The following is a 25,972-nucleotide window of genomic DNA, read 5'->3' as shown; positions in this document are numbered from 1 at the left end:
GAATTGAGCCACAGGAGCAACTCCTACACAGCCACCCCTATCAAATACTTTCACAGGATAAGTGGAAGGTTATTGAGGCTAGAGTAATGGGCAGCACGGAACCCTTGGGTAGAAACAGTGGCCTTAGCTAGACCTAAGGTTTATCCCGGGATCGTCCCAGGGTTGTCCCTGCCTGCTCCCAGGATCCCCTGTGTGTCATTTACATGAACAGGGATGACCCCAGGATGATCCTGGGATAAGCCTTAGGTCTAGCTAACACCAGTATCTTTGTGTTCTTCTTCATGGTCTCTGTGCATCACACATATGGGCTCTGCGCCTGCACGGAGCCTGCCTTCAGGGAACTTTTATAGTTATGCAAAGGCGTTGTAGGCGGGAACACCACCATCTGTTGTGCATGTTCTAATTGTTCCCGTCTTTCCTCTCAGTTCTCTTTTGACCAACATAACAGCAGCCTTGTTAGGGAAGCTTCTCTGGAGAATTTTTTGATATTTCCCCAATATTGGCATTTTTTCTTCTTAACCATCTTGTTTTATTTATTAAATTTTTATACCACCCAATAGCCAAAGCTCTCTGAGCGGTTCACAAAAATTAAAACTATGAAGAGCATAAAACAACCATCAATCTAAAAATACAAATATAATATACAATATAAAAAGCACAACCAGGATAAGTTTATTTTGTTTGTTTTTCCTTTATATTTTCCCTTTTGAAACTCATTGCGATGGGGCATATTGCCCTCCAGACCACTTTTAAGAAGTGCACACACTGTAGAAGTAAATTGCCACTGTCAGACAGCCATATTTTGTGTCTTCTCTGTCTCTGGTGGAGTTGTGTCCAAATTGTCAGGCCTTTTCTAAGCAGACTAGAAGGCACCTCTTGGGGAGATTGAAGGCAATACTATGGCACAAGGTGTTGGAGGCAGTAGAATCATAGAATCATAGAATAGCAGAGTTGGAAGGGGCCTACAAGGCCATCGAGTCCAACCCCCTGCTCAATGCAGGAATCCACCCTAAAGCAGTAAGCGGACAAGACACGCCAAGGGCTCAACCCCAGGCTTTGACACAGCAGGCTTCAGCCACTTGTACTTCCATTCCCCCAGTTGAGGAGAAACCTCTAGACCATTCTTTGAATATCCAGTATGTTCCTCTTACTCCTGGCAGGTCCTTAACATTATCGTTAACTAAAATGAATAACTAAAAGAGCTAAAACATCTAAGTCTTTGACTCTGCAAACTTCTGAGCCTAAAAAGAAAAAGCCTTCCAAAAAATTGGGTCAAAAGCCGCAATCTCCAGAAGGTGATCAATCTCGCTCTTCTTCTCGGCATTGATCTCCAGAACATCAGCTGATACATCAAGAACGACCGCGCTCAGTATCATCGGTCTTGCCGACAAAAGAGCAGCTGGTGCCTTGGGATTGAACGCCCTCAATATCACTGCCTCCAGCAACACCGCTTCTTTCTTCTCCAATTCTTACGACTGCAGCAACACAACAGGAACCTTGACAAGTTCAATCCACATTGGAGGGCAAGATAAGAGAAGTCCCTCCACCCTACCCCACCCACCCTGTCTAGACAATATCCATCCCCTTGGGGTTCGAGATATTATGATCGCAGGAGAGGGTTGCCAGACTCAATGTTTTGGGGGTCATCTGTAAGGAGTTACCCCTCCTTTTATCACCCTCGAGACTCCTCGTGCTCATCACCTATTTGGGATCGCCATCCCAAGTAGGATTACTCATACTCTCTGTTTCGTTACTGGGATCGAGAATGATATCCCTATCCTAGAGACAAGAACTACTCTAGACATGTGCAACCTACATATACTTGCCATTACCAAGCTCCGTCAGCTAGTTTCTAGACCACCATTAGAGGAAGGCACTTTTTTTTGGCACTGCCCCCACTTCAAAGCCCATATGTGTGAATGCACAGATTACCACTCAAAAAACTACAGTTACAGGTAAGCAAACTGTCTTTTTCTTGGCTGTGTGTGCTGTACTTCCAGGCCTTAAAAAAATCCGAGAGAACAGTATCAGGCACAGTGTCATGTGGCTGTTTCTAGCCAGAGATGAAAGCCCAGAAACTGATCTGCAGCACTATTGCAGCTGTATACACAACATTCCCAGTCCTTAAACTAGAAAAAGTATTATTATTTTTATCTGCAAGACTAATCTATGATCAAAAGGAGTCTTTTGTTCCAGACAAAAGCCTTTGAGTTAATTTTCTTACAGCTGTTTTCATGGCAAATGAAGGTCATGGTTTATAGAATTTGTATTGCCACTACAAAGTACAAATTGTCCCAAGAGCCAGGACATTTCTCAGATTCATTTATATTTTTCTACGTTGTTAAGAATAAAAGTGCTCTCTGTTAATAGTAAAGTTCATTTAAATCCATCATGAGATCTAAACATCAACAGGCTGGGACACAAACTTTAAAACATTCTCATACAGTATGTTAAATTTATTACATCTAAACTGAACGTACTTGATGCAGTATTAAAAAGTGACACAACTTTAATAAAATGATATAAATCTATTTCCATGTTTAAATATAAAGATTTCCAGTTTTCAATATATTTTTGTAAAATTAAAGTGAAATTGCATAACAGTAACAATCCACTAATGTGGACTGAATTTGACTGGTATAAACACAGATCTCTTACATCATAATTGTATTTCCATGAGCACATATATGTAGTTCTATGACATTTTACAATTTGTCCTTTGTTTACATGCAGCAAGGAGTTATGGGCGAAGACGAGGTAATTCCCTCCTGTTTGCTATAATAAATCTAATGCTGACTGGGGTTGAAGTGAGGGTTATACTGGTAACTGACTTATTCAAAATCAATGGTTCTGAAGGTGCCAATTATTTATAAGTAAAGTTTGTGGTAAACCATCAATTGGTTTTTAATAATAGATTATTCGGTTCATTTTGCATGACCTCACTTTAGTAAAATCTTTATCTACTTCGAACATTGATTTTTCTGTTATCTGAATATGGGTCTTGAATTTTGCCATGTTTTTTATAACTTGCATTCATGTTTACAGTGAATACTTGCAGAATATACTTCTTAAAGACAACAGCTACATTTGGACGTCACTTTAACACATGATGAGTAAAAAAAAGCTACTCGACTTAGCTTATTTTGAAAATAAGATACTGTTATCCTCTACACGATCAGACAAATAAGCTACTGTGTGTTGTTTATTAAGTGACTGTGCATAATCTGAGTCATCCCCCACTCCTTGTGCTGCTGCAGTCCTCCCACCCAGCAGTGGCGCCATTTCATCCATTGACAACATTGCAGCAGCCAATATCCCATGAGATAATTCAGCACTTCCAGCATCACCCCGACAAAGGGTGGTAGTTGCTCTGAAGCGCTGGAAGTATGCAGGATTGGGACCAAACTTCATACACAGCCTCCCCTAGTTGGGAGGCATCCAATGTACCATCAAAACCCTGCATGATTACACACAAAGGAGCGAAAACCCAGGATGCACAAAAAGGAGGTGGTGCAAATTAATGCTTGGAAGTTTGCTGGTTTGGGACCAAACTTTATACACAGCCTCCCCTAGCAGGGATGTAAATGAGGCCCATTGAAAACCCTGTGCTCTGATAAAGCCATGCAAGTGAAAGCACCTTTTCGCCAAAAAGTGGGTGGCGGCTATAACTATGGAAGTTCGTAAGAGTGGGACAAAACTTCATACAAAACATCACCTGGCAGGGATGCACACAAAGCAAAATGACAACCCTGCACAGGTACCACCACCCAGCTGAGACTGTGTTTGACACTTAGGGAGGTTGCAGAGTGCATCACTGGAGAAAGAGTTTGGATGGAAGTGGGTTGCCAGCATGATCAGTTGCTTGACAGATCATGGAAACAGAGATCAGCTGGCTGGAGGAGAGTGGAGGCAGCAGTTTTGACTGCTCTTGCCAAGGTGACCAAAATAATCCACTGTGCCTGTCACATGACACAATAACCCATTATGGGCTAAATAATAGACCATGGGTTATCACAGTGGATTATTTTGGCCAAGTAAGCCATCAAGGGTTAAAAAATTCCTGACAGATGACAAAATAATTCATGATGTGTTAAATCGTTTTTATATGCAGTGAAACAAATATTGAAAGTCTAAGCATAATTCCCTGGCTATAGTTTATATTATTTTTATCACAAGCATGGTTCACAGAGGCATATATTCTTATTTTAGTTTATTGTCTTAATAGGATAGAGCTTACTTTGATAGCCATATGCCTGGTTTATGTAGGAAAATAGTTTGGTGGCATATGAAGGGAAGGATAGGGACATAAAGCTTTATAAGGAGAGCCACTGTGGATGGATTTTGATTACATTTGATTAATCAAATTTGCAGCCATGGAAATTGGAGCTGTGATCCTCATGGAATTGTAGATTTAGAACGAGTAACAGTTTGTTTTTTCGGGGCTATATAACATTAAGAATAGATTATGGTAATACTGTTAATGGGAAGGTTGCCCTTGTTTTATCTATTTCAACATGCTGTGACCAGTCTTGAAACATTGAGAACCAGATATACTCTAAACTGAAGTAGTGCTCTGATCGTGCTAAGGAAGGAATAGATCTACACATTTGCAAAGTGCCCCATGGACTATATCAAAAGAGAATATTTCTTTTAAGTGCCTTTCCTCATTTCCCCAACAATTTAAATTCCATATGACTAGCTGATATGCCCCATGTTGCTTGTCTATGAATAATGTTTATAACATTTATTTGATAAATAATACATTTCTCTGCAACTTATACATCTTTAGGTTGGTTGTTGTTTTTTTAGTTTGGTTGAGTTAGTACATTGTTTTGTTAGAATAAATGGGAAATTGTGTTAATAAGAACTTATGTTAAATTTGAGCATCGTGATAAACCACATTTTTTGTTTTACCTGACATGCCTACACTTCCCATCATGCAGGACACACCCTTTCTATCAGCTAAAAAAGATGCAAACCTAAGAATATGTTTTCAAAATATACCTAGCATTTTGCCCAGATATCTGAATAACATATAGTAGGGAAGCGGATCTCAGTGGATGCGGGGAACAGTTGTATGCATGTGCTCTGAAGCTATTATTGGGGGAGGGGGGAAGGAAAGCAGCCAGAACACAGAATACTTTATTCACATAATTTACTTTGTAATATCTACATTTAACAAGTTTTGGCAGAAAGCCAGGATGCTCAAGGCCACTGGTGACTTGGGCCTTTATCTGACATACCTGTGCTCTGAAGACACACCATGACACTTTTTAATTTTATTTTTTTTAGTTAAATAGTCAACCCACCACGTTATGGTGCTGGTGGCATTATGTCTCTGCTATGGAGCCACATAGAGGATAAAGCAATTTTCAATACCACCTGCTGAAGAAATTTTATTTATGGAATGAGTCATAGTTCGGTGACAAGGGAAGACTCTTGGGAGTTCCACCCAAGGCATGCTGGGAGTTGTAGGCATAAGCCTCACATTTTTATTAAAATCTTCAAAAATATTTTAAATTCAAAATTCCATATTTTTATATTTTTCTGGTACATTGTATAGCCAGACCTATCAGTGTGCCAAATTTCAAGTTTCTACCCAGCGTTGCTCAGGCCCCCTAAGATATATGTCTGCAAGGTAATCATCTTAAAGTAGCAGGCCTATGAGTTAAACTTTAAACAAATTAAATTCATTTCTTTTTTCGTTTCTTACCCTCATGACAATCCTGCAAAGTAGGCTAGTCCTAAGCCTGTGAAGTAACTTTAAAACAAATTAAATTAGTTTCTTTTCTCTCTCCAGGCGCTCTCCCTTCAGGCCCAGGATGGCAAGCCACTTCCAGAAGATGGCTGCCAAAGCCTGATCAAGGCATACTGGGAGTAATAGGCATAAGCCTAGGCCCTTGAATAACATGTTAGTCTTTGAACACTGTCTGAGGTGTGGTGGGAAACATCTGGAGAGCAGGCCATCTTAGTTGTGGCACCCTGCTTAGGGATTACTTTTTCTCAGGCAGGCTTGTCTAGTGACTGCATTAATGGCTTTTAAGTGCCAAGTGTTTTTTTTTAAAAATATATGTTTTCCAAGGCCTTTTAACTTGATGAATTTTTAATGCTGTGTTTTTTTTTGGGGGGGGGGGGGTTGGTTTAACTAAACCACAGCATTCCAAGACAGATGCAAGAATTACTGAATAAAGTTTGTGATCTTTATGTAAAAGCCTGACTTTACTAATGAAACAGAAGAGTGAATGGAGGAATGACTGATAGCTGAGGCTAGAATGGGATGGTGGGCAGAGTGAGTGGCATTTGGAGAAAGTCAGTTAGAAGGAGAACTACTACACCTCCCAGCATGCCTTTGGCAGCCCTCAAGTGCCAAAGGCATACTCTTAGTGGACACGCAGCTCTTAGTGGACACGCACAACTCTGGCAAAGTCCTACTAGGACTGCCTCAGTCCGCACTTCTCACCCACAAAGTGCTCCATCAGGAGCCTGTACTGAAGGGCCGGGACAGGGCTGGGCACTTGTCCCACTTCGTCAAGTTTGTTTCTGGGCATGCACAGAGTGCTTCCCTTTCCTCCCTCCCTCCCTCTTAAGGCTGAAGGCTACACATGTGCTTCCCTCAGTTTCTGAGAAAAGAGCAACATCAGGACAGGGTGTCTTTGAGCATGTCCAGAGTTCAGCATCAAAGACACACTGTAGTATCTAGTTATGATTTTATTTTATTTTTAATATATATATATATATATATATATATATATTATTTTCTACAATACTTGAACATACAGCATTACAATTAAAGAAAACAACATACTACATGAATGTTGAGTAAATGTTGAATACATAATATCATATGTAAATAACATAATCAAACTTAACATATAAGTGCACCCCCTACCTCGGGATCTCATTCCTGATTCCAAAATCCCATACTTTCTTCTGCTGGCGGTTTCCCACTTTCCTTAGAAAACACAAATATTAGGAACTGTTTCCAAATTCCTTCAAAATCATTTGTTTTAGCTATACCTCTTCTCCATTTAATATTACAAGTCAATTTATCATTAATAGCTATATCCCATACTTCTTTATACCATTCTTCAATAGAATATTCCCCTTGTTCCTAGCTACAATCAATCTTGCTGCAGTCAGCAAATTCGTTATCAATTCCTTAATTTCTTTTTTACATTTTAAATCTTCAAATAGTGACAGTAATGCAACTTTTGGTGTTCGTTCTATCTTCATTCCCACAATTTTTTCAATCTCCAAAAACACCATCTTCCAAAATTTTTGTACATAGTTGCATTCCCACCACATATGTAAATACGTTCCTTTTCCCCCACATCCTCTCCAACAATTTGCTGATTGCTGATTATTTATCTTGTTTAATCTAACCGGGGTTAGGTACCACCTCCATATAATTTTAAAATAATTCTCTTTTATTCTTACTGACATATTTCTCAATGCTCTTTGTTTCCATAGTCCCTCCCAGCTCTGTTGTCCTATTTGTACTTTCAAATCTGTCTCCCAAACCATTTTACCTGAAGTATCCATCAACCCTTTCTCCACCAATATTCTATATATTTCACTCATTAACCCTTTTGACACTATTCTTTTTCCCCTATCATTTTCTTTCTTAACTATTCATTCCTTAAACTTCGTCAATTCTCTACAATCTCCATTTTCTCTTACCCACTTTTTAGTCCACTGTTCTAATTGCCAATAATTTAACCAAGTTAATTTTTTGTCTTTTAGAACCTCTTCCATATCCTCTCTTGTATTCATTTCTCTTAACCATTCCCTTAATTTCATTTTATTTTTTTCTATTAAAACTTTACTTACTCTACTCTTTAATTCCTCCGGGAAATTCTTTAACATTATTACTGGTGATAGAGGTGAGTTGCTCGGGAGCAACTCCCCTTTATATTTATTCCAAATTTCCCAGTGAAACCTCAAGAGCAGGTTACCTATACTTTCTACCCATTTCTTTTTTCCTTCCCTAAAAAATACATTTTCCAAATTAACCTCTATATTACTTGTAGTTTTATCATCCATCCAATCTAATTCTCCTATTCCTATAATTGCCTCCACAATATGTCTTAGCCTATTAGCTACGTAATATAGTTTAATATTTGGGAGACCCAATCCTCCCTTTTTTTGACTTAAATACCATTTATTCTTATTTACCCTCGCTTTCTTATCTCCATTACAATAATTGTTTATGATATTTTGCCAACTTTTTATCTCTGATTCTGAAATTTTTATTGGTAACATCCTAAACACAAAATTAATCTTTGCTAGAATCTTCATTTTTATTAATGCTATTCTTCCAAACCAGGATAAGTTTAATCTTTTATATTTTTCCAATTTTACTAAAATCTCTTTTTTTAAACTATTTAAATTCTCTTTCTCTAAACTCTCTAAATTCTGTGTAATTTTAATTCCCAAATATCTAATCTGTTCCTTAACTCTCATTTCTCTTCCCTTTTCTTCCCATTCCTTTTCTTCCTTTTTAGTATAATTAAATAACATCATCTCTGATTTGGACCAGTTTATTCTTAACCCAGTAATATCCTCAAATTCTCTCAGTTGCTGTTTAATTCTTCCCATCTTTCCTATTGGATTTTTAATAGTTAGCAAAGTATCATCTGTAAACATATTCAGTTTTATTTTTTTAATACTGCCTATTCCTTCTATCTCCCCATCATCTCTTATTGCATTCGCCAATAATTCCATTACCATTACAAACAGGACCGGTGAGAGTGGACATCCTGGTCTTGTCCCTCTGGCTAGTCGTATCTTATCCGTAACTCCGTCATTCACTACCACTACGGCTGTATTTATTGTTCTATTATAGCTTTAAATTTATTTCTATTATAGAAATAAACTGTTCTATTATAGCTTTAAATTTATTTCCAAATCCCATTTTATTTAGAATCATCTTTAAAGCTTGCCAGCTCACACAATCAAAAGCCTTGAAAATATCCAATGCCAAAATTCCTGTTTTAATCTTAGACTTTTTCATCACCTGTATTGCATTTAAAACTCTTCCCACTAAGTTATTCATTTGTCTACCTGCTACAAATCCACATTGATCTTCCCCTATATATTCACCTATAAATTTATTCAACCGCCTTGCCAAAATAGTTGAAAATTTTTTGGCATCTTGGTTTATTAATGAAATAGATCTATATGAATCAGGGACAGTCAAATCTTTATCTGGTTTTGGTATTAAAATTATTAATGAATGTTCCCATGATTCTGGTGTCCTTTCTCCTTCCAATATGGAGTTGTACAGCTTCAATAATTTCGGTACTATAAAAGTTTTAAAAACCTTATAATATTCTAATCCTAAACCATCTACCCCAGGTGATTTACCCACTTTCAAATTTTCAATTACTTCTTCTATTTCTCTTTGAGTTATTACCTTCTCCATTAACTCTTTATGTTTTATTTTTATTCGCTTCTTTATATACTTTTCTATATAAGCTTCCAGCTTCTTTTTTTGAATATCCTTTCCCTTATATAATTCTTGATAAAATTCTTGAAAGATTTTTATTTTACTCTTCATTATATGACAATAATTCCCTTGTTTATCTTTCAAGATTCCTATCCCGTTCCTGGCTTTTTCCTTTTGTGTGAGCCTGGCAAGCAATCTAGAATTTCTATTGCTATTTTCAAAATACTCCCTTTTCATATATATTAGATTTTTCTGGACTTCCTCTAAATTTAAATTTTCTAATTGCTTTTTCTTCACTTGTATTTCTATTAATTTATGTTTATTTTTAAATTGCCAATAATCTTTCTCCAATTTCTTAATCTCTTCCTCCAACTTTTCCTGCTCTGCTAATTGTTGCCTCCTTAAATTACACATTTCTCTAATACATATCCCTCTTGCTACTGCCTTCATGGTATCCCAAACTACTGCCCTTGTCGTTCCTCCCTTCTCATTAATTTCCCACATCTCTGACAGTTCCCTTTGCATTCTTTCTAACTGTGAACTCTAAACTTAGCAATGCGTGATCTGTTACCTTTATTACCCCCGTTTCCATTTTACATACCTTATTTGCAAACTCTTTTGAAACAAATATATAATCTATCCTAGAGTATGTATGATGAACTGAAGAGTAATAAGAAAAGCCAGGGTTCGCCCCACTCAGTAAACGCCAATAATCCACATAATCTTTTTCTTTAACTAATTTGTTCAATATAGCAATGTTATTTCTCTTTTCCGTATTAGTGGGGTTTGACCTATCCAATCTATTATCCATTACCATATTAAAATCCCCAGCTAAAATAAGATACCCCTTCCTAAACTCCTCTATTTCTTTAAATAATTCCATATAAAACTCTCTATGTCTCTCATTGGTGGCATAGACATTGACTAATGTATATGCTTCACTTTCAATTTGTCCCTTTATCATAAGATATCTACCATTATCATCCTTTTTTATAGTTTTTAATATAAATCCACTTTTTTTTGAAATCAAAATAGCCACTCCATTTTTTTTGTTGTCCCCAGTGACTTTTCATAATAAACTGACCATTTTGTGCGTATTTCGTTTACGCCATCGAACCTATACTTGCAACATAATAATATCAGATCTTTCTCTATTTAACACTTGTTCAATTCTCCTCCTTTTCACGACTGCCCCCAGACCTTTGACATTGAGCGTTGATACTTTAATTTTCTTATCCATATTTAATCTTTTGATACTCCTTCCGATCCCGTGTGCTCTGCAACTCATAAACACATACAACATAACATAAAAACCCTAAACCACCCTTCAAGTCCCTCCCTCCCACCCCCCATCCCCCCACCTCTTCCCCCCCAAATCCCCGTAAGTCTACCATTCCAGCCATTATCTACCTTAAGGGAGGGGGGGAGGCGGTGCTCCGCCTGAGCAGCAAGACCTCTATATTTAATAACTTTTATGTATTATTATCTCATAAACCATTTATCAAATTATTACATCCCAGACGCCCCAGCTTCAGCTCCATTCCCAACTTCAGCTTCCAGACTTGCATCCTTAGACAAACGCAAACTCTTCAGCAACTCCTTGCCCTGATCCAAAGAGGTTGCTCTGTACTGCCTCCCACCATGTGAAAACTTTAGAAAAACAGGGTAACCCTAAGCATACTTTATTGCATTCTTCGTTAATGTTTCAGTTATTTGCTTAACGCTGCGTCTCCATTGGAGTGTTTGCTGACAAAGATCGTTGAAGATTTGCACTGCTCTGCCTTTGTATTTTATCAAAGCCATAGACCTCAATTTCTTCATAAGTTGCTCTTTTTTGTAATAACTGCCAAATTTCACTAGGATGTCCTTAATTGCTCCTCTGTAGTTTGCTCCTCCCACTCTATGAATCCTTTCCAGCTCATAGTCTTTTAATTCCAGATCAGGCATCATTTCTTTAAACCACTTCACAATTATTTTTCTCAGATCCTCTCCTGGTTCTTCAATAAAGTTTTTAATTCGTACATTAGATCTGCAATCTTGATCTTGCAAATGAATCAGCTTTAATTCTTGATCCTGGAACTTCACATCACAGCTTTTTTCAAAGACATCCTGCCTTTTCTCCAATGATTTTACTTCAACTTCTAGCATCTTTATAGCTCTGTCATTCTGGGCAATCTTGTCAGCCAGCACCCCCATCCACTTATCTGCCTTCTTCGAATGTTCATCCATCTTTTTAATCAGAGTTGCGTTGCTATCCAATATCAAACACTTAAGTTCCTCCATAGAAGTTGGCGCCGTGCAGCTTTCTCCGCCATCTTGTCAGTCCCGTTTTCGCTCTCACTTCCACTCCCACTCTCACTACTTTGTATAACTTCTTCTGTTGGCACCTTTTCAAGACGGGCAAGATTATGATTAGAGGGGCGTATTCGCTGCCAAGTAGCTTTTCCAGGAGGTTTTTTTGATTTTCTAATGTTCGGCATAGATCTATTTATGATTATTGCTTAATGTCCCGAATAACATTCAACATCGTCTCTCTTTCCCTGCATAAAAGCCACTTTCCTCTTTCGATACTTTCTAATGGGTGAACTTATTGCCAATTATTCGTACATCCCAGATATTTCACAGTAATTTATCAGACCAGGCGATGGAAGAGCTCCAACATAAACAACACTCTGCTTTCACTTCATTCTTTCCGCTCTCCGCTCCACCCGACTGATTTACGAGCCCGAGCACCGGGCTAATTTCCTCACTCCTTATACTGATTCTGCTTCCAAAAATAACATTTTCACCCTCGCTTAAAAGTCATAGTCATTTCCATTAATTTTCATTAGAGACCCATGCCTTTTTAAATGAGATAATTGAGTTCTCAGATCCCCCCGTCCGGGAGTCTCTCAAAAAGAAGTCTTACCCCTCATGGCGTCCAGCTCCGCCCCCCTCTAGTTATGATTTTAAAACCACACATGGCAGGTGGGAAGAGGCACTGCAAATGGATGCTGCCCATTTATGTGGGTTGTTTCCTTTTATGCGGAATTGCGTTGACTGCTTGGGACTGACTTTAGGAATCACAATGGCCGCCAAAGGCCAGTAAGTCTGACCTCCCACCCAAGGCATGCTGGGAGTTGTAGGCATAAACCTAGTTTTTTATTAAATTCTTTAAAAATATTTAAAACCCCAAAATTCATGTTTTTAGATTTTTTCTGATCCATGTACACGAAGACCTGTCTGGGTGAACAGTATTAAGGCAGTACTATATGTGGAAGTGGGTAAACATTTCAGGATATACGTGACACGCACATACTTTCCACTTTATAGGGAGAGATTTACTGTGGTAGTGAGTGATAGCTACCTTGCCATTAGATAGAGGGAAAGATGGAGTCCCAGGAAATGCCTTGAATGAAGGAGTGATATTTGTAGAAAAGTGTGGATTGCACTGCTTGAGATGTTACATGATATATCAGTATTGCGAGAGCCTGAATGTGTTACATGAATCTGTCTAGATGTTAACTGAAACACAAGTCTGTTTTGAGGCAGACAGAAGTAAATGGAAATGTGGGGATCATTATGTTAGTAAAGCTGAAGATTAATTTTTAGTGATCATTAACTAAAAAGTCAACGAAGCCAAATTGGGTAGTATTATTTATTGGTACTGCCTTGCACCCCCCACCCCAAAGTAAAATCCTACCTACAGGTAGTAGAAATTGATCTTCCTGTTTCAGGAACTCTCTCCTGGACAGCTAGATTTGGTGTTTTCCAACATACACAAATACATCTGTATTGGGCCAAAACAGCTATCTGTGCTTTTTGTCTCCTTGATGACTCACTACATTGGATAGAGCAAACACATCCTCACAAATATCACCACACTCACCAGTTTCTATGTACTCCAGTTGAATGCTACGCCTGAGTCTGCTACTACAGTATATTATATGCAGCAGTGACTACTAGCAGCCATTAGGTCTGCTATTCACAGCTAAGTGAAATGCGCAAAGGTACTGAAAGGCCTTTTAGGTCTTTCTTTTCTTCTACCATGTCTCCACTTTACAGAGCACAAATTTGTTCCAAATCAGATTTGGGCTCTATTACATACAATTTTATCTGTTGGTTTTGAAGTACCGTATTTCTTCGATTCTAAGATGCACTTTTCCCCCCATATAAGCATCTCTAAAAACGGGGTGTGCCTTAGAATCGCTGGTGCGATTATTATTCTTAGAATCAAAGCTTTTTTTTTCTGTTGGTGGTACTGAAATTAGTATGTGTCTTACAATTGATGGCGTCTTACAGTCGAAGAAATATGGTAGTTAGACCCTTGTTACTGGGTTCACACATCATGCTAAGCCATGGTGAGTTGTCATTGTGGATGGTCCCAGAGTGACTTATTGCGACATCCAATACCCATCATGGGTATTTTTGCACAAACAGGCCACCCTGAGAACCCATGGATTGCAATAGGTTTGTTTAGGGTAGCTTATTCTCAGGGTGGCTTAGTGTGCCATCCAAACCCAGCAGGGAGATTTTTTCATGGGTTGACAGTAGGGCTAGAGAGCTGGCCAGAAAGAACAGCAAAAAAAAAAAAAACCCACCTTGCCACTCCTGGCAATCACGCTAGTGCCACTGCCATCCTTTCTCTGCCTCAGGATGGGCTTGTTGTTGGGTTTTTTGTTTTGTTTTTGGTAGGAATCTTGAAGAAGAGACACTAGGGAGACCAGTGGAGGGATGTGACAAGCACAAAAGGGTGGAGCAGGGAGCCAAAACAGCTGGAGGAGAGAAGGAGCGTTAGGTGTGGGTGTGCTTATTTTAGTGTAACATAAAACAGCCTTTAAAAAAAATAAAAGGTGTTTGCTAGGAAGCGAAGCACCCTGACAAGGGCAACTCCCCACCCCACATCTGATTGCAAAAAGAAAGCATTTTCTGAATGTGGGAACACATTCACAAACTTTTTTTCTTTCTTCACAAGAGTGCCTGTCTTATTGAGCCCATTATAGCCAGATCTCCCTCTTGTCAATGTCCTCTCCTTCTTCAGTGTTTCCCTTATTTCATCTTAATAGCAAGCAGGAACTCTTGTCTTCTCAAATTGGTGTTATAATATCATAAGGAGACCCAATGAGGAGTCCCTTCCCCCATCCCAGGAAGGAAGGAGCTCATTACAGTAATCCTGCCTGGATTTCATTAAAGCATGGATAACTGAAGCAAGACCCATCCTCTCCAGATACGGTTGCATTGGTGTACCAGATTCATACCTGGCCACCACTGCCAACTGAACTTCCCCAGCTAGCACTGAATCTAGGAATACTCCCAAACTGCATACTTGGTCCTTCAAGGAGAGTGCAATCCCATCTTGGACCAGTTGCAAGCCTCCATCCAGGGTAGGTGGTTTCCATGTCATCAGTACCTCTATCATGTCTAGGTTAGCCTCTACCATGTCTAGGTTAGCCTTCAGCCTCATCCATCCTGAATCCAACTCCAGACATTGGTTCAAGAGTCTCCCTAGGATGAGTAAATAGAAATTAGATAGAGCCTAATTCTGTATTTTAAATAATTAATAACAGTCGCACAGGGAGGAAATCCAGATTTGAATCACATTTAAGCCTTTTCTCCTTTAGCCTGGTCCCAATGAATTACACAGACACAGACAGACAGACAGACACACACACACACCAGAAGCTGCTATTTGCCTCAAGAGAAAAGCTTCCATTGGTGCCTAATTTTGTCATTAGTTGCTAAACTGATCCTTGAGTAAGGACTTCCTAGCTCACACTATCTACTGTTCTCTTTCTCTCCCCCACTCCGCCCACCACCACCCCAGGCCGTTCTTCTCTCTTTCCAATAGATGATGGCTTGTTGGATGATGGTCACAGTGAGCAAGTGGGTGTGTTGAATTCATCTACCTGCTATTCTGCTCATCAGAATGGAGAACGGATAGAACGTTTCTCACGGAAAGTATTTGTTGGTGGCCTTCCTCCAGACATTGATGAAGGTAAGTCCCAATGTTCAGAACAATAATATTGATTTTATCTTCACTGTCAGGGAAAGCATTTTTCATGGGGTGGGAGCAGTCCCTACTTGCAGGGTGAGGGCAGGCGATCCCTACTCAGCCATGAAACTCCCTGGGTAGCTTTGGGCCAGTTGCTCTGCCTTGGCAGATTTCTCGGGCGTTGTTGGTGATGAATAAGAGAAGAATTTAAATAAAAGGAATCACTAAGAAGAACAATAGAAATGATTATTAATAAGTTTATAGCTCAGCATTTTATTGCTAATAATTAGCTCATCTAATCAGTTTAGTAATCACAAATGTGGAGACTTGATTCCATGGCTTGCAGCCTCCACTTTTCCTACTTTCCCTATAAACAGCAAGAAAATGCCCCCAATGACACTAGTGCACAGGATCGGTTTATAAAAACACGTTGATTTGTTATCGTTGCAACTTTTGCATTGTCTCGCTATATGTGTCTTGAGAACAATATCCATTAAGGCATTCAAAATGTTGTATATCTATAATAGAGTTATTCTTAAAATCCTGAGAAGTTAGCAGATAATTATAATTTCACCTGTTAAATTAGAGAGCCTGAACTGTGCAGGAAATGTCAAGTCCAATGCTCGCAAAGAGGCACTTCATTTCAAATTGGGCACAGACTCATTCAAGGCAGGGGCCAATTCAGAATGAGGTTTAGCCTCCCTGCCAGTGCACACTTCCCTCTGCAAGCAAATGTCTTTCAGGAGGGAGGGAATCATGACACACCTGCCAGACTTGAAATGACACAACGTAACTTCAAGTTCAGGACAGCAGGGGGGAAGCCTGCTGTGAGCCCTCCCCGCCTCCAGTTACTCTCTTTGCAAAGATAAATGGGGGGTTGCTTGTGAATCTGGGGAACTGGTGATGCTGGGGAACATGAAGACCATCTGGGGTGTTGTAAACATTCCTTTCACATGTCCCCATATGAGTATTTGACAGAAACGCTTGTAAAACCCAAATGGTTTTCGAGGCAAGCTGGGAATGGGTTCTTAAAACACTGTTTTCAAAATGGTTATTTTATGTATTGCAAGAAACTGCTGTTTTTTTAAAACTACAACAGTGAAGTAAAGTGGTCCAGAAGTAACTATATTTATTTATTCATTTATTTATTACATTTCTATACCGCCCAATAGCCGGAGCTCTCTGGGCGGTTCACAAAAATTAAAACCATTCAAATTATAAAACAACAGTATAAAACCATAATATAAAATACAATATAAAAAGGATTAAGAAAGGAAATGCAAGCTAATATGTTAACTGGATTTATTTATATCAAATTTTTAGATGAAATTACTGCTAGCTTCAGACGATTTGGACCTCTGGTGGTTGACTGGCCTCACAAAGCAGAAAGCAAATCCTATTTTCCACCTAAAGGTATTGCTTTTCTTTCACTAAAATAAAAGCCATTATTTGGAGAGACTTTCAGGGCTAGTTCACATGTGAGATAGCCTCTTGTTTTCCCCACAATTCCTCCTCTGTATGGGGATATTTGAGAAACCACACTTTGACCTGGGTTATACACAGAAGCTACAACAGACAGATCTACATTCATAAGAGCTACAGAAAATTGTCAATTAACTTGTAAAAACTGCTCATGGCAACACTGTAGGTTCTTCATCGTGGTCTCTATCCATCACACATGGGCTTTGCGCCTGCGCAGAGACCAAACCGGAATCTTCTATAGCTAAATGGAACGTTTTTGGCGGGAACCCCTCCCCCATGCCACTGCGCATGTCCCTGGGGTTCCCGCCTTTATCTCAGTTCTTCATCGTCCGCCATTGTGCTTAGACCTGTAAACCGAATCTCTAGCGTTTGTCCTTATTCTTCTTCTTTAAATCTTTCAATCTCCTTCTTTCTTCGACTTTTCCCCTCATATTCTTCTCCTTTCTCTTTTATCTATATATTAAAAAAAAATTGTTGTTAGATAGAATTCTCTTCAGCGACTTCGGTCGCGGGTGCCTGAGCCGCATGGCAGTGAAGGCCCCGTTCCGTAAGTGTGTTAAGTGTGGAGCTAAGCTTCCCCCTACGGACGGACACTCCCTGTGTCTTCTTTGCCTGGGCGAAGGCCACAAAGTAGAAGCTTGCCACCATTGTATGGCATTTACCAAGCAAACCAGGAAGAATAGAGCTGACCGTCTTCGCGCCATCCTGTGGGATAAAGCCCTCAGGGCTACAGACACCGCAAAAATGGACAAAACGGCACCAAATAAGTCCGTTGTTGACCGCAGCACCGAAGTGTGCGAGGAATCCAGAGCGACTAGTAGGGCACTGATACCCCTCACGCCTGGATGGTCATTGGCGAGCTCCGCGGCCAAGAAGATCACAAAAAAGGCCCGGATTCCCAAGTCCTCCTCTGAAATGGAGAGGAAGAAGAAGAGGAAAGACACGGAAAACCCTCTCTAGGGTCTTCCCGACAGTCAAGTCCTCTTACCGTACCGACGACCGTTTCGGTACCGAGGCCTCGTTCGACGCCGAAATCTCAATCGGTACCGACGACCACGTTACCGACACATCCTCCCAGCCTGTCGGAGGGTGAACTACGTGACTCCGCCTCAGCGGCCTCATTTAGAGAGCCCGTAAGGCCTCAAGAGTCTCAGGAAATTATTCCCTTGTCACAACACTCGCCGAGACGTACACCGAGGTGTGAATGGGACAGGGTTTCCCAGTACTCTGAGCCCCAATCTAGACATGACTATTATGATTGGGATTGCTACCGACCACAGAGATATTTTCAAAGTGATCATGGCTACCAATACCCGCCTGAAGCGTATTTTGCCCAGCCTCCACCAACATCTAGGGTATGCCAACTACCACTAGCGCCACCTTCGGTTCACCAAACTTCCCCAACGTCGATTCATCGGCGCCAAGGTCACTCTTCGATACCGCCAGCGGCGACAGCCATGGTACCGACACAACAGGAAGAAATAGATCCTGCACAACACCAGCTCCAATTGATTACTCTATCTTCACCTGAAGACAATTACCCCTCCGACTCCGAATCCGGACTGTCGGTTACACCGTCAGTACCGTCACCAGACGATGCCATACACGCACAAGACCCTTCATCACCATCGGACGATATGGGCAGATTCTCCGATCATATGTTGTGGATGGCCAAAGCACTCGGGTTGGACATTCAACAAACAGACAAAGCTGTGGACGATCCCATCTATGATGTATTCCACACCAAAACCAACTTAGCTATTGCTATCCCTCTTCCCCCTGCTCTGAAACAAACAGCGCAGTTATCATGGAAGACACCAGCCGTTACTTAAGCTACATCGAGGAGATTGGAAACCCTCTATCGTATACAAAAAGGGGATGTAGGATTTTTAGTCCAACACCCAAAACCCAACTCTATTGTAGTAGAGTCAGCTCAAGGCCAGTCGCAAAAAGCCCATTCCGCCCCCGTGGATAAAGAGGGCAGGAAATTAGATCTCACAGGCAGGAGGATTTACTCCTTGGCCTCTCTTGGTATCAGAGCCTCAACTTACCAAGCAACCATGGCTCGGTATCAACTCTTCCTCTGGGACAAAGTGGGATCACTATGTGATTACCTCCCGGAGGACAAGAGAGAACTGGCTAGGGTTTTTCAGGCTGAAGCCTCAGCCATAGCCAAACAACAGCTATCCACAGCACGACACCAGGTCGACTGCCACTCAAAGAGTATGATGGGGGCCATATCTTTGAGAAGACATGCCTGGCTAAGATCGGCCAATCTTACTTACGAGACCAAGTCCAGGATTGAAAACATGCCTATCGATGGGGAGGGCTTGTTCAACAGTAAGACTGACGAGACGTTGGACTCGATCTACAAGGCTCGCACAACGGCAAAGAAAATGGGGTTTTCTGCTCCCTCTGGACAGTATAAACCGAGGCGGTGGACGAGGCCACCTGTACAAAAACAGCAACAGCGTCCTCATTATCAAGGACAGCCAAGACAACAACAGCAACAGCGTCCTCATTATCAAGGACAGCCAAGACAACAACAGCAGCAACTCCAAAGAAAGCGGCCATACAAAAGCCATTTTCAACAGGACAAGCGTCAACCTGACTTCAATAAAAAGCAGCGAGTTTGACTCCTTTGCCCCAGACCCGCCACCCTTTGCGAACCGCCTAGCACCATTTTACCATCAATGGGAGTCAATAACATCCGACTCCTGGGTGCTCACTATCATCAAGTCGGGGTATGCCATCGAGTTCGATGTCCTCCCTCCTCCTTCGGGGGTGAAAGTAACAGCGCCGTCCCCTCCTCTGCTTCTCGAGGTACAAACCCTACTAGCAAAGGGAGACATCTCTCCCGTACCCGCAGAGGAAGTCAACCAGGGGTTTTTCTCGCGTTACTTCACGGTCCCGAAGAAAGATGGAGGTCTTCGACCGATCATGGACTTAAGGCAATTAAACAAATACATCACCCTGAAAAAGTTCCGTATGACAACAGTTACTTCCATTCTAAAACTGCTTCACAAAGGGGTTTGGTTCGCTGTGGTGGATCTGAAGGATGCGTACTTCCATATCTCTATCAGGAAGTCGCATCAAGCTTACCTGCGATTCTCAATCGGCGTGTTCCAGTTCCAGTTCACCGTTCTTCCCTTCGGGCTTGCCACAGCACCGAGGGTCTTCACGAAAGTGATGGCTGTGGTGTGCGCCCATCTAAGACAGAAAGGGATTTACATATACCCATACCTAGACGATTGGGTTCTGGTAGTGGACAACAGTTACACGCTCCAGAAGGATATACTAACCACTCTCAACCTGTTAGACTCGTTAGGCCTATGGGTCAGCGAGGAGAAATCCATCTTGACTCCACAACAGAAGTTGGACTTTATAGGGGTAACCCTTTCGTCGCGAGAAGGGAGAGCATACCTGCCCTTGACCAGGGCAGACACCCTTCGGGATTTAGTCATCGCTACCGAGAGCTGCTTAAAAGTCTCGGCATGGACAATCCAAAGGTTACTAGGATTAATGGCAGCGACCACCGCAGTGATAAGGCTTGCAAGACTCAGAATGAGGATCTTGCAGGGATGGTTCTTAAGAACTTTCGACCTTCGGCGCAATGCTCGCCGAACTTATCTGTCCATCCCTTGTCAAGTAAGAGCATCCCTAAAATGGTGGTTTTCGATGGCGAATCTCTTAGAAGGGATCCCGTTCCAACAAGAAACCCCTTCGGTAACGATCACGACAGATGCCTCATTGACCGGATGGGGAGCGCACTGCAACTCCCTCACCGCTCAGGGCCGCTGGCCTCCTTCCCAGAGGGAACATCATATCAATCACCTGGAGCTTTTAGCGGTGGAGAATGCATTAAAGACCTTCGCACAAGTTATCGAAGGTCGGAACGTCTTGATCGCGACGGACAACACCACCGTAGTTGCCTACATCAACAGACAGAGTGGAACAAGATCACACCCTCTGAACCGCTCGGCACTCAGAATGTCCGGGAAAGCCGCCAAATGGCTTGACAAAGACAAATGAGCACAGCTGGTATCTTAGCAACAGTGAGTTTATTGCAGTTACAAACTTGAAAAGTCAAGGCAAAAGAGAGACGGGGTGGAGCAAGATTCAGGCTTACAGAGAGGTCAATGTCCAGTCCGGGGTCCAGGGAGCGTGGCAAAGCGGAGGCACAGTAGTTCAGTCCAAGGTCAAGCACGGCCGACGGTCAACAAGGTCCAAAGATACAGTCCAGGAGTCACGGGAGCAGGCACGGGCAAAACGTAGTCAAAAGCAGTCCAAGGTCGCAACAGGAGTTCAGAAGTAGTCAGACGTGGTCACGGGGTCCGGGAGTCAAGGCTGGGTTCAGGAACTCGGTATCTGGAGCAAGGTGCGTGGTCAAGAGATCTAAGAGCCAAAGCTTCCGCCGAAGAACTCAGATAATCTCTGACAATTTGGCAGGGCTCCCGGCTGCTCTTTTATCCTCAGTCAGAGTGCTGAGTCAGAGTTTCGCAGCTGATCTCTGATTGCCTGGCGTTTCTGTTGGAGACGGCTAGACCGGCGTCTGGTGGCCTTCTCCACCCGTAACTGGCTGAAACCGGGCTTTTCCGTCTCTTCCTCAGCTCCCTGCGGCTCCTCCAGAGTCTTTGCCGGCATCAGGCCCTCAGAGCTGGCAGAGGTTCCTGCTGGCCTTGGCTCCTCTCCCTGAGGCTCTGCCACAGCCTCTGCCAGTCTATTCTCATCACCTGAGCCAGGCCCCTCTGCACTGGGTCCGGCCTCTGCCAGCTTCCCCTCATCTCCCGACTCCACTTCCATGCAGGGCATGACACAGAATTTGGAATTGGTGCATAAAGAGAAATACTTACCTGACTGTGATCCACGTAGCGGGGAAGGAGAACGTCATTGCAGCCTCCCTCAGCAGATCCTTCCACGTCGACCACGAGTGGGAGCTCGACACCGAGACAAGAGAAGACCTTTTTCGGTACTGGGGGCGACCTGCTGTCGATGTCTTCGCTACCGAAGAAAACGCAGCCTGTTCCAAGTTCTGCAGCAGAGCAGGGAAAGGAAGAAACTCTCTAGGAGACGCCTTCACCAGAACCTGGAAAGGAGAACTTCTTTACGTCTTTCCACCCTTTCCACTGTTGACGAAAGTACTAGCCAAGATCCAGACAGACAGGTCGGACTGCATCTTGATCACACCATGGTGGCCCCGACAGATGTGGTTCTCCCATGCTCTTCGACTATCAAACGGGAATTACATCAGACTCCCGTCGATACCGACGCTGCTGTCTCGACACCAGGGCAGGGTTCGACACGCAAATCTGTCGACCATCAAGATGACGGCATGGAGGATAACAACCACTTCTCTCCTCATATCGAAAACTTAACTGTAGACCATATATTGTTGGCATCACTAAAGCCTTCAACAAGAAAATCTTACGCTGCAAAGTAGCAAAGATTCCAGAAGTTTGCTTTAGAAAACGATCAAGCACCAAAATCTTGCCCTTTGTCATTGATTCTCAAATACCTATTGACACTTTACCATCAGGGACTCAAACTCACCTCAATTAGAGTCCACTTAGCTGTTATTACGGCCTATCATCGGGGCATGGATGGTTTTTCACCTTTTACACATCCAACATCCAGAAAATTCCTAAAAGGACTTAAGAATACGATACTGACAGTAAAGAACATCGTTCTGCCATGGAGCCTGTCAGTCGTGTTGCAATCACTGACAAGGAAACCTTTCGAGCCCATGGCTGTAACAGACCTTAGGCTTTTAACATTCAAGACTGTTTTCTTAGTAGCCATTACATCGGCGAGACGTGCAAGTGAGCTTAGAGCGCTCAGAATAGATGCTCCCTACACTATCTTCCACAAGGACAAGGTTGTGCTGCGCACAGATCCTGCCTTCCTGCCAAAGGTAGTGTCAACCTTTCATCTGTCCCAACATATCACTTTACCAGCCTTCTTCCCAAATCCTGCAACACCTGTTGAGTCCTCCTTACATACACTCGATGTTAGAAGAGCTCTTGCCTTTTACAAAGCTAGGACAGAAAATTTTAGAAAAACAAATCAATTGTTTGTTTGTTATGGAGAGCCTTCTAAGGGACTCCCTGTGTTATGCCAGCGGTTATCGCGCTGGATCATGGAGACAATTGAAATGGCCTATGCCCTTTCAAAACTAGAGCTGTTGAAGCCTGTGACAGCTCACTCTACTAGGGCCGTTGCAACATCTGTTGCGTTCAGCAGAGGTGTGCCTTTAACAGACATTTGTAGAGCTGCAACGTGGTCCACTCCGTCCATGTTTGTTAGACACTACAGTTTGGACACCCGTGCAAGACATGACTGCTCGTTTGGGAGGACAGTGCTTTCAGAGATCCTGAGATGATGCACCAACCCACCTCCAAGGTATGTCAGCTTGCTACTCGCCCATATGTGTGATGCATAGAGACCACGATGAAGAAATGCAGGTTGCTTACCTGTAACTGTAGTTCTTCGAGTGGTCATCTATGCATTCACACAACCCACCCACCATCCCCACTTGGTGGTGTGAGACTTACAAATGACACAATTGTATGTGGAATGTACTTTATTTAATTACACTCTTGTTTATGGGGGCACAATGTCGGACTCCTGTAAACTGAGGTAAGGGCGGGAACCCCAGGGACATGCGCAGTGGCGTGGGGGAGGGGTTCCCGCCAAAAACGTTCCATTTAGCTATAGAAGATTCCGGTTCGGTCTCTGCGCAGGCGCAAAGCCCATATGTGTGAATGCATAGATGACCACTCGAAGAACTACAGTTACAGGTAAGCAACCTGCATTTTTTCTACAGTGTTATATCCACACCCTTAAGGGTGACACCCTCAGTGTCAGTCTTATCTAGTGAGAGTACTTCCTCCTATGCTTATTATTTGCATGACAGTGCAATAGAAGCCAGATTCCTACTCATACAAAAACATGTTTTTTGGTGTCTTCTTTGATTTGGCCTTACATGGAACTAGTGTAAGAAAGAATCAACTCTCAGAATGTGGTGATGTTAATGGTATATAATTTCCCATTTTTGTGTAATAACTTTAGAGAGCATATTCAGAGAGCATATTCAGACTCGATCCAAATGTTTGAATAGCAGATGGGCATTATTAGAGCGACAAATTGTTGCAAGACAATTTTTCAAGTATAAACAGCATTAAAAACTAGTCTACACTTGTCAGTTAGTAAGATTTACTATTAGTCTTCACAGTTGGATTTAAAACTTAAGCAGAGTGCATTAAACTGCATTGCATGCAGTGTTTCTAATTTTATGATATAAAGTTTTCCTATTCAATGAGAAGGCCTTTTGTTTTTGAACTACTGGATCATACCTGTTGTACTTGCCAAGTAGCTCAGAGTGATGTTTGGAATTCTGTTAGAGGTTGAATGTAAATTTCAAATTCCATTATATCCTCTTAATATACAAAGCTTGAATTTGCATCCTTGCCCACTTGACTTCAGTAATGCCCAAACTGAGGCCAACCTCCTGCATTTCCAGTCCAAAGCACTGCTGTGTTGGTATCCTTTTCACATACGATTGCTGGTCCGTGACCACATGATAACAAGTATAACACAGTCTCCACTGTGCTTATAACATGATCAATTGCTACACACCACTGCATAATGTTGTATTTAAAGAAGAAGGAATTTGAAAGGTCATGTGTGCTTTATCCTTCATGTTTATAGTGATAACACATTCCACAAGTCAAAGTACAGTGCTGCAATTGTGAGAGAAGTGGTAAGTTATGCTGGCATTTCAGAAAGTCTGGTAAATGTGTGTATACCTCTACAGCTGTGCAGGATAGGTGTGCACTAAAAATTAGCCTCCCCCCAAAATGGCTGACCATTGTCGAAGGAGAGGAAACCGAGGCAATTACGGATTTCTTGCCTGAAAATCCCTTCCTCCTACTAAAGGTGAAGGTGAGAGGAAAATGTTGTAAAACAGTATCTGCAGCTTTTAGGCTACCCCCATTGGTAAGAGATTGATACACATATATCACATGGAAACTGTGGGAGGGGATTCATAAAAGTGCCCAGATAATACTGCCCCTACGATCTATAAGGGCCCTATTTGGTTTGACAGAGAATGATACCTGAAGAAAAATGAGATAAGGGAGTCTTATATAACCTACAGAAAATCGGGCTACAATTATCTCCCTTCGACATATTTTCAGCTAAAAAAGCAATATAAGTCCCTCATAGCCCAAAAAAGATGCCAAGCTGAATGAAACTCCTGGTCCCTGCTGTTAAATGCCTCCTTGAATAATGATTCAAAAATGTTTTGGCAGATTGTGTCAGGCGCCTTACAATCCAACTGCCAAGCACCTAGTTGCACAATTCCAGCTCAGGTCTGGGAGGATCATTTCAGAGCCATTTTTACCGACCCAGACACTATACAATCAGCTCAGGCTGATATGCAGGATGTCACTTTCTTTTTCCTCCCCCCCTGGAATTCAGTCTCTAAGGAGGAAGTGATCGAATTAATCCAACAACTTAAAGGGGGTAAGGCACCCGGCATAGATTTTATCCCTGCTGAATTTATTAAAATCAATCAGGATTGGTGGGCCCCTTTGTTAGCCGCCCTTTTTACCATTATAAATCAATCTGGCAAAATCTCTGACAGTTGGAGACACGCAATTGTGGTTCCAATATACAAAAAGGGACATCCAAAGGATCCCAGGAATTTTAGACCTATCAGCCTCCTCTCAATAATAGGCAAGCTCTATGCTCGATTTCTGTCTAATAGACTAACTGACATCCTCGAGGCCAATAATGTTGTCACGGAGGCCCAAGCTGCCTTTAGAAAGAATCACTCCACTTCTGATCATGGTCTGATTCTTTTTCACTTAGCCGAGAAACATCTTAAGTTTCTACGTAGCAAACTGTTTGTCGCCTTCATGGATCTGAAGTCCGCTTTCGACTCCATCCCTAGAACTAAACTATGGGAGAAATTAGATAAAATCCTGGTGGACAAAAGACTTCTTAATCTTATAATGGTTCTATACAGCGACAGCAGGATGCAAGTTAGATGTGGCACACAGGGACAGCTT

The 25,972-nt window shown here is 41.9% G+C and overlaps 1 protein-coding gene across 9 annotated transcripts in view; it reads left to right on the top strand.

Annotated features, from left to right (window-relative positions):
* Positions 1 to 25,972, top strand: part of CPEB2 (cytoplasmic polyadenylation element binding protein 2) — an 88,065-nt gene that overhangs the window by 37,621 nt on the left and 24,472 nt on the right. For 5 of the 9 annotated variants that reach the window (XM_063135508.1, XM_063135507.1, XM_063135502.1 and 2 more), the window contains exons 5-7: positions 2,734 to 2,757; positions 15,252 to 15,422; positions 16,743 to 16,832. In XM_063135508.1, the coding sequence (XP_062991578.1) occupies positions 2,734 to 2,757; positions 15,252 to 15,422; positions 16,743 to 16,832 (285 nt within the window). The remainder of the gene's footprint in view (positions 1 to 2,733; positions 2,758 to 15,251; positions 15,423 to 16,742; positions 16,833 to 25,972) is intronic. The other 4 variants (XM_063135510.1, XM_063135509.1, XM_063135504.1 and 1 more) reach the window with 1 other exon arrangement.

Source organism: Elgaria multicarinata, chromosome 10 (genome assembly GCF_023053635.1).
Source record: "Elgaria multicarinata webbii isolate HBS135686 ecotype San Diego chromosome 10, rElgMul1.1.pri, whole genome shotgun sequence".
NCBI classification, from domain to species: Eukaryota; Metazoa; Chordata; class Lepidosauria; order Squamata; family Anguidae; genus Elgaria; species Elgaria multicarinata.
This window is presented reverse-complemented; position numbering and strand designations above follow the sequence as displayed.